At 43.9% G+C, this 9,541-nt stretch overlaps 1 protein-coding gene across 2 annotated transcripts in view; it reads left to right on the top strand.

Annotated features, from left to right (window-relative positions):
• MID1 (midline 1) overlaps window positions 1–9,541 on the top strand; it is a 148,310-nt gene that overhangs the window by 74,725 nt on the left and 64,044 nt on the right. For both annotated transcript variants that reach the window (XM_049643416.1, XM_049643415.1), the window contains exon 3: window positions 7,812–7,907. In XM_049643416.1, coding sequence (XP_049499373.1) covers window positions 7,812–7,907 — 96 coding nt within the window. The remainder of the gene's footprint in view (window positions 1–7,811; window positions 7,908–9,541) is intronic.

The raw sequence follows: 9,541 nt of genomic DNA, 5'->3' as shown, positions 1-9,541 counted from the left end.
AGCCAATAAAAAGTGTTTAGGTTATTTTTTTTAAGATGTTTTTATTGTTTCTAAGGAGACCAACTTTCTGCAAAGGACCAGTAATCAACTCTGTCATTGTGGCTCCTAAGTGGCAACAGCCAACCCTTAAACAAATGACAGTTTTTGTGCTCCCGTAAAACGTCATGGACGCAGAAATTTGAATTTCATATACTCTTCGTGGGTCACAAAATTTTACCTTTTCATTTTTTCAAACAATTTGAAAATGTCAAAACCATTCTGAGCTGGCAAGCCATACGCAAACAGGTGGCAGGCGGGATTTGGTCTGCGGGCTGTACCGTGCCGTCCCCTGCTCTGGGAGATTCAGATTTCCCCAACTTGAAAGCTTTTCTTTTGAGCAGAAATAATTAACTACTACTGTCAGTCTGTTTTCCGATATTTCCATGATCTTTTCACCATCTAATTCTTTTTTTTTTTTAAGTTTATTTATCATTTTTGAGAGAGAGAAAGAGAGAGAGAGAGAACACAAGCAAAGGAGGGGCAGAGAGAGAGGGAGACACAGATTCTGAAGCAGGCTCCAGGCTCAAGCTGTCAGTGTAGAACCCGACGCGGGGCTTGAACCCATGAACTATGAGATCATGACCTGGGCCGAAGTCCGCCGCTCAACCAACTGAGCCACCCAGGCGCCCCTTCACCATCTAATTCTGGACTGACAGCTGGTTGCCTCTTATGTGCTGTGTGGAGGCCGATTCCAGAGCCTGGATAGGGGCAAATGAGCAGAGAAAGGCAGCAAAAGAGCTGCCAAATTGGACCTTCACGGCCCTTCCACTTACGCCATAATCCTAGGAAATGCTTCCTGTGTGTTCCGCTGATAAAAGTTACAATCGTTTTATCTGAAATACTTCTCTATGGGCACAAATTTTGCAATGGGAATTTCTACATTTCAGATTTTCAGAGGTTCCTAGTAATCCAGCTTCCTTCACCTCAGTATTGATTCTCAAAAGTGACACATGTGGTTACGGATCCATTGCTCACCTCTCTTATTACCGGCAGAAATAAGGCCAGGGGATGAGGAGTTGTTGGATCTGCTAAAATTAGAACTAGGTGAATCTAACTCTACTGAGATATTTACCTATCTCCATTAAAATCTGAAAGCTCTTCTAGACCATAAATGGTATTTAAAAATTGCTCTCTGTGTATTATTGACTACCAGATTAGAATATAAACCCCGAACTCTGGACGATGGAATTTATAACTATATGGAGCAGGTTCTGTGGAATTAATATAGAACTATCAAATAAAACCTGACAAGGTAAATACAGTATCGCGTATCAAAATGGCTCAAATTGTAGTCCACGGAACACTAGACTTAAATTTGTATGTAGATGGAGTTTTATTATGTTTTTGAAGTTCCCTGGGCGGCCTGTCTTGCCAGGGCATTTGGAAATGTTAGCTATCATAACCAATGAAAAAAGGCATTAAAAAATAAAACCAGCATAAATCACACGTATCCGCGGTCCGTCATGAGTTGAACCTTAAACTCCTGCGATGTAATTAAAACATCTTAAGTGTTTCGTTACGTATATAAAGAGTTTTTGCCTTCACGCAGGTGGCATGTGTTAATACGGGTGTGTTTTCGTATTAAGGATTGTGATTAAAGTTTCTTAGAAGAAAATGTATGGATTGTGGCACTCAACGTGTTCATATCCTGATGGTGCTGGAGCGGTGGTGTTGGATGTCAGGGCTACAAACACGGTTCCTGAATGTCGCTCTGAATATTATGGCATGAAACAAGCCAGATCTGTGTTTGCCTTGAAAGGCATCCAGACTTAATATTATACTTTAAAGACATTTTCAAGCATTGACTTCGGAATAAGAGCAAACATTCTTTAAGGCCTGGATAAACCCGAAAGGAATTACTGAAATCTCCTGTTTCAGGCATACATTTTAATAGTAGCACTCAATGACAAGTCATTAATTCCCTGCAACCTGATTCTTAGGTACGGGTCTCCAAAGGCTAAAATTAGCAGTATTTTTGTCTGCTTACCTTGCTATTCGATTAGGGATCAGCGTATGTGGAAATACAAAGCTCATCTGTTAAGTTGCATTGACTATTCTCGGCTGGTGTCCATATCCGATGCCTACAGGCTCGTATTGAGATTGGTGTGAAATCCGCTATCCTGCCCTGGACTGTTAAAGCATCAGCTCCGACAACCCTCATTGAAAACTACGTGACATGGGGGGCGCCTGGGTGGCTCCGTCGGTTAAGCATCCGACTCTGGCTCAGGTCATGATCTTGCGGTTCGTGGGTTCGAGCCCCTGGGGTCGGGCTCTGTGCTGACAGCTCGGAGCGAAGAGCCTGCTTCAGATTCCATGTCTCCCTCTCTTTCTGCCCCTCCCCTGCTCACACTCTGTCTCTCTGTCTCTCTGTCTCTCTGTCTCTCTCAAACAGTAGAAAAAAAAGTTATGGGAAAAATTAGCATCCTTTCCGGTCATCAGTCCAATCATTGGCTTAATATTAAGACACCAAATCCGCCTTGCAGAAGGACCATCGTGTATCTTTACTTTTAGGAGGACCGTCTTGAATTATTTATGTGTTACATGTATAAAACACATACCAGACTCCAAAGACTTAGTAAAAAGAAATGAAAATAATGTAAAATAGCTCATCAGTTTTTCTTTAAGATTTTATTTTTAAGTCATCTCTACAACCATGGTGGGGCTTGAACTCACAACCCCAAGATCAAGAGTCTCCTGTTCCACTGACTGAGCCAGCCAGCGCCCCCAGCTCATCAGTTTTTTTTAATATTCATCACAGGTTGAAATAATATTTTGGTTGTTGAATTAGGTAAAATATAGTCTTAAAATTAATTTTAACTGATTCTTTTTACTTTTGTTTTTTAACATGACTATTAGAAAATTTTAAATGTGATTCACATTTGTGGCGGACATTGTATTTCCAGTGACTCCTGGTTTTGAGCCTGGAATTCGGAAGATATGTGACCTCTAGAAAAAAGAAAAATGGAGGAAGAGAAAACAATCTCTTCTTGTATTTGCACATGTCTTTCAAAAGGAAAAAAATCTTTTTTATTTTTATTTATTTTTGACAGAGAGAGACAGAACATGAGCGGGGGAGGGGCAGAAAGAGAGGGAGACACGGAATCCGAAGCAGGCTCCAGGCTCCGAGCTGTCAGCACAGGGCCCGATGCGGGGCTTGAACTCACAGACCGCGAGATCACGACCTGAGCCGAAGTCGGAGGCTCAACCGACTGAGCCACCCAGGCGCCCCAAAATCCTTTTTTACTAATGTGGCTATTACTCATAAGAAGGTATACTCATAAATAATGGATTAGGGGGCTCCTGGGTGGTGCAGTCAGTTAAGTGTCCGACTTTGGCTCAGGTCATGATCTCATGGTTCGGTTCATGAGTTCGAGCCCCGCATCAGGCTCTGTGCTGACAGCTCAGAGCCTGGAGCCCGCTTCGGATTCTGTGTCTCCCTCTCTCTCTCTCTCTCTCTGCCCCTTCCCCTCCCGTGCTCTGTCTCTCAAAAATAAATGAACATTAAAAAAATTTTTTAAAAATAATACACTAGGATTATTTTCCCAGTAAACTTTCAGTTGAGTTCTCCCGGAAGAAGAGCATGGCTCGCAATCCACGTTGGAAGGTGACCCAGGAGGCATCTGTAGGGCAGAGGGGAAGCGGGACCAAGAAGGGAAGGAAGCGGAAAGAGGGTGTGGACTGGAGCAGGTTGTTGCTGTGGGCCACTGGGCCCCTCTCGCTGGGGCTCTCTGGAAGATGTTACGGGGCACGACTCAGAGCGCTCCCACCTGGGAGATGAGGGAAACTGGGCTTTTCATCCACCCACTGCCCCTAGAGGCATCAGCTTCCCCTTGTTCTCCCCAGCACCCCAGCCTGCTCTGCCTGGGGCCAGATAAAACCCCAGTGCGGAGAAGAACAGGACAAGAATAGGTGCTCGCAGCCTAAAGTCACCAGGAAGCCTGAGGCACGGGGTTGGTCCCCTTGTGGTGCCTGCTACCGACACCAAACTGAACGCGTTTCGATGGTTCCTGGTGTACGTGTTCATTTTCTCCCCTGACCTAGACAGTAGCCCAGATTGTGGATGGGAAGACTGAGCCCGAGAGTCCCTTGTCCAGGAGAATTCAGGTGGGAGGGCAGCCCCCCCCCCCCCCGTCTCCTCACTCTGCATGTGTGGTCACTCCGGCCTGCCTCCTTCGGTCTCCACAAAGCTCAGCACCGTAAGGAGATGTAAATATGTTGACGTTTTCGAGGTGAGAACAGGAAACTAAAACTATTTTTTTGGTACTCTGTAGAATTCCTTAGATATCCACAGGGAAGTGGATACTTACATACGCTTAGTCCCCCGACCCTTATGCCAAAAAATATTATCTCTCTTCTGCACAAAGCACAGCCAAAATTAGGAGGTTATAGGACCTGCTGACCGCCACACAGGATGTTAGCGATACAGTTAAGTTCTAGAAAACTCCACAGAAGTCCCTGTGGTGGAAGCTTCTGGATGCATGGTTCGCTGAGCGCTGGATTTTGTTACCTTCCCATTACCCGGGCTTTCTTCGCAAGTGTTGTCAGTCCCTTTGGTACTTCTTGGAAACAAGTGTCTCCCGGCTTCACTTCCCTTTATTATGCTTGTAAGTGACTCGGTAATTCTTTGTGGACTTCAGTAACACTTGTACTATTTAAATGTGAATAACCCCAAAGGATCTAGATAGGTCAGTGTGTTTAAACCACAGGCTTTAGTCTACACATTAGTTGATTAAAAACAGATTTTTATACATGATGTATGCTCAATAAAGGGAGGGGAAGCAAGCAGATGTTTGTAAAATCTAAATGTGTTAGATTATATTTATTCGGCTCTCTTTTGCTGACTCGCTTTAGAAAACTCATACCTGTGATAGCTGAACTGTAAACAGTTAGGTGATGTCTTTCCCTAGAAATTTCCTGCTCTGAAGGGTCAGCCAAAAAGACAAGTAAAAAGATTCCCTAAGATTAACATACCAAAAGAAGTTGACAAATACACCATAAAGTAGTCATATCTAGATCAAGGACGACACTGAATAATGGAGTGTCTCAAAATTATACTCTGGTCTCCGACCATAAAATGATTGGTGGCATCTTTCTCCTTTAAAATATTTCTATTTGAGACTCTGAGTGTTTGACAGTTCGTGTTGGTCTTCCAGTCCGGATGAAATATGTACAGAACCTCCCTCTGAGTTCCGAACACATGAGAATTACAGATAAAATATTTTCAAATGGATTTTTTTTTTAATTTTTTTTTTCAACGTTTTTTATTTATTTTTGGGACAGAGAGAGAGACAGAGCATGAACGGGGGAGGGGCAGAGAGAGAGGGAGACACAGAATCAGAAACAGGCTCCAGGCTCCGAGCCATCAGCCCAGAGCCTGACGCGGGGCTCGAACTCACGGACCGCGAGATCGTGACCTGGCTGAAGTCGGACGCTTAACCGACTGCGCCACCCAGGCGCCCCTCAAATGGATTTTAAAGCCAGTAACCGGGGCACCCGGGTGGCTCAGTCGGTTGAACGTCCGACTCCGGCTCAGGTCATGATCTCACAGTTCGTGGGTTCAAGCCCCGCGTCGGGCTCTGTGCTCATGGCTCAGAGCCCGGAGCCTGCTTCAGATTCTGTGTCTCTCTCTCTCTCTCTCTCTCTCTGCCCCTTCCCCGCTTGCGCTCTGTCTCTCTGTCTCTCTCAAAAATAAATAAATAAATAAATAAATAAATAGACTAATAACCGTGTATAAACATATGAGGAGAATCTCCGAGGACTGGAAATGAAAGGAAATGTAGAATGGTGAGGGAAGGCTGAAACTGGGCTGCTCATGAGAAGTGGGGACGAGACAGCAGTGGGGACCTGAGGGGCACACGGCGGAGACAATCCTGCACGGGACAGGAGACCCAGGACTCCCCAGGTACATCCTGGACTCGTCGCTCCCACCTTCTCTGGAATTGGATCCAGATAGAATTCTCAGGGAAGGAAACAGAGGCACCGAGTCATACCAGGATCTGTGCCTCTCTGACACACGGGGGTCTCGTGGGAGGGTCCTCACCAGGGAAACAACCTCGAGCCCCGTCATCAAGAGTTCGGGTTCTTGGGAAGTGTTGCACGCAGGAAAATATGGAATTGCTTTTTTTTTAATTTTCGAATAGGCTGAGGAATAAATAAGAATGTTTCGTTCTCTTGAAATTATGAAGGAGGGAATTGCATCCTGGGAACAGGAAGAGAAAGTAATTCAAGAAGAGGGAGCTGTGATAAAGAATCCGCGGGAAATGAAAAAGGTGGTCCTTGGAATAAAAAGAATCAGGCAATAGGATAAAGACCGGATTAATAGGCTTAACTTGCTTAAGAATGACCAGAGAGATTTCTGCTTCTGACTTACACATCTTAGCCGTTAAATAAAAGTGATTATTTTCCTGAATACACCTTCCTAAATCTAAACTTTTGGAAAGTAGGAGAAGTAAACGCTCTGAGAAAGCAATTTCACCGTGTAATGAGCTATTACCACCTTTATGAAGTTGTTAATTTTCATAATCCGCCCCCCATACTCTTTTCAAATCCTTTCTCTCAGATGGCATTACAAATCCTCGATCTGTTTTCTTTTTCACAAAATTTCCTTCTGCCCCATATGTCCGCTGAATTTGTGAACTGGCTGACTTTTGAAACACATAGTCGCCCTAATCCTTTGCCCTGATCTGGGTCCGTGACATTGTTCTAACCCCTGCCCGTGGAACGCGCTTCCCCGCACACACCTTCGCGTCCATCCCATCTTCCCAAGAAATCCCCTCTTGTTCGCCAGACACTCCCTCGCCCATCCTTCCACCCGCGCCCATCCTTCCCGACTCAGCGGAAAGACTGTGTCCTCCGGGAAACCTTCTCCAGGTGGCCCCGACTCTGCCCCTTGGCTCGCTTAGAGCATCTCTCACCCAGTGGCAGTGCTATCTCCTTGTGGACGGGGAGTGGGAGTCTCTATTTTTGCTTCCCCAGTATCTCTCAGAGTCTGGCTTTTAGCAGAAACTCCGTAAGTACTTGTAGGAGTGGATAAATGAATGGATGGCATAAACGAAGAATGAGAAGTGGGTTATTGTGGTTGAAAATGAGGTTTAATAGTCATTGCAGGGGGCTTTAACTTTGATGTTCTCAAGGAATAGGGAATAATTCTAGATTCGTAAGCAGGATAGTGATGTGAAAAATGTGGCCTTCAAAGAAATTTGATCTGGCATTGATAGGTTGATAGGCAAAGAAAAGAAGTGTGTGCAATAAAACGTACCGTGAGTGAGTAAATGTGTATGGCGAGGACCTCTTATATCTCATAAATGCCTATAAATAGTCATAATGTCAGCGATAGCCGGATAATTCAAACCTTCCTCTGAGGGGCTGACCTCAGCCTGCCCGTAAGATGGTAAATCCTAAAAATCCAATAATGGTTGATTTGCTGTGGGAATATACTCCTTATATTATTGCTATTTCTGATTCAGGTAAAGAAGTAGAAATCCAATTACCTCCTTTCTCCCTAGTTCGTGACCTATAACTCATTATTCAGGTACATGTGCCGGAGTTCGTACGAGAAGCAGGAACAAAAAGAATGAAATTTGAACCTTTTTTGAAGGTTCTTTTAAATGCAGCTTCTCAAAGCCAAGCTTAAATCTATAAATCCTTAAAGCTGCGTCGATTTCATTGAGGTTTCTGAAAAATGGATCGGCTCTTCCTGAGTATGAGTAATTTTGTGTATGCTGAAGTATTAAAAGTATGCCGCATAATATTTTTCTTCTCTTTTTGAACAGCAAAACTTAGAGAGTAACCTCACCAACCTTATTAAGAGGAACACGGAACTGGAGACCCTCTTGGCTAAACTCATCCAAACCTGCCAGCACGTGGAGGTGAGTGTCTCTGTGCGCTGTGTTTCATGTGAGAACCGCCAGACCGCTGGGCTGGTTTATCCCCTCGGCTTTTGCATTTTTAAGATGGCAGCCTTCTTAAAATTAGATCGTTTGGAGAAGCCAAATAGAAGAGATGCACAAAATCGAAGGAAATAGAACCTCGGAGAATCCCTCCCCACGCACTGCTTTGTTTTGCCCCCACTGCTGTCTCTGCCTCTGTGCTCCCACGACCTTCCCCCTGTGTCTCTGTGTCTATGACCAAACCTCCTTACAGGGACACCAGTCGTCGGACTGGGGCCATCCTACCCCAGCACGAATTCACTTCAACTTGATTACGTCTGCAAAGACCCTACTTCCAGATAAGGTCATATTCGCAGATACCGGGAGTTAGGACTTGGATGTAATTTTTCCGGGGCGGGGGGCGGGGAGAGAACATGATTCAACCCACCGCGCTATGAAATGCATCTTCGCTGTCACATATGTTTCCATGAAATTGACCACTTGTTGGGATTAAGTCAAGAGTGTGCTTAGAATGGATTCACTTGTGGCAAGGGTGTCTCCAGGGAACGTTTTGAGCCTTGTTGATTAAACAACATGGTAAATAACAGTGAACAAGCATAATGTTTTCATTATTGTAGGGTAAAGTGAATATGTGTTATAGGAATAAATGGATGAACAAAATGGAATGATCCACGTGCTATATTTTATTTTTATGATGTGACGGCATTTGACGTTTAGGACAATCAGAAAGAATAATTTCTCTCCAGTAAAAAAAAAGAAATTACCTGTGTTTTACGGGGAAATCTTACAAAGCCTTTACAGATTGGGTGATCATTCCATTCAATTTCAGCTAGTGACTTCTTAAAGCACTCAGGGTCTGGTTTCCATTACGGCCGGTAGTGGTTTCAGAACAACGGTCTTGCTCCTAATGCAGTATTAGTATGGCTCGAATTTACAAAATGCTATCGTTATAACGTGTAAAACTGCTTTCTATGATGTTCAGCAATTTCGAATGATTGATAGAAATTTATAAGCAGATTTTGTTTTGAGGCCAAAAGATGAGATATTTAGTTGTGATAAAGGCTTTTGAAATAAAGCTACTTACTGGGGCGCCTGGGTGGCTCGGTCGGTTGAGTGTCCGGCTTCGGCTCAGGTCGTAATCTCCCGGTTGGTGGGTTCGAGCCTCGCATCAGACTCTTGGCTGACAGCACGGAGCCTGTATGTCTCCCTCTCTCTCTGCCCCTCCCCAGCTCGTGTGCTTTCTCTCTGAAAAATAAACATAAATAAATAAATAAATAAATAAATAAATAAACAAATAAATAAATAAAGTTACTACTGAATTGATTTTAGCAGGCTTGCAAGGAGACACATGTAGGCCATGAGAAGTTATGCTAGACAAGGAGTAAAGAATATTCATTCATTTTACTGTGTTTCTGAACAAAGCCTCCAAATGGAAAGAAATGCTTGCAGGTGAATAAATTTGGTATTTGGGAAATTTCTTCTAGACAAAAATGAAAGAAAATGAATTATGAGTAGAAAAGTGATGCTAGGAGTACCTATGTTTTTACATGTGTCTCTTATTCATAATTATCGATATTCTCAGAGTGTAACTTCCCAGCAGTTGAGCATCCAGT

The sequence above is a fragment of the Panthera uncia genome, chromosome X (genome assembly GCF_023721935.1).
Source record: "Panthera uncia isolate 11264 chromosome X, Puncia_PCG_1.0, whole genome shotgun sequence".
Classification (NCBI taxonomy): domain Eukaryota; kingdom Metazoa; phylum Chordata; class Mammalia; order Carnivora; family Felidae; genus Panthera; species Panthera uncia.
This window is presented reverse-complemented; position numbering and strand designations above follow the sequence as displayed.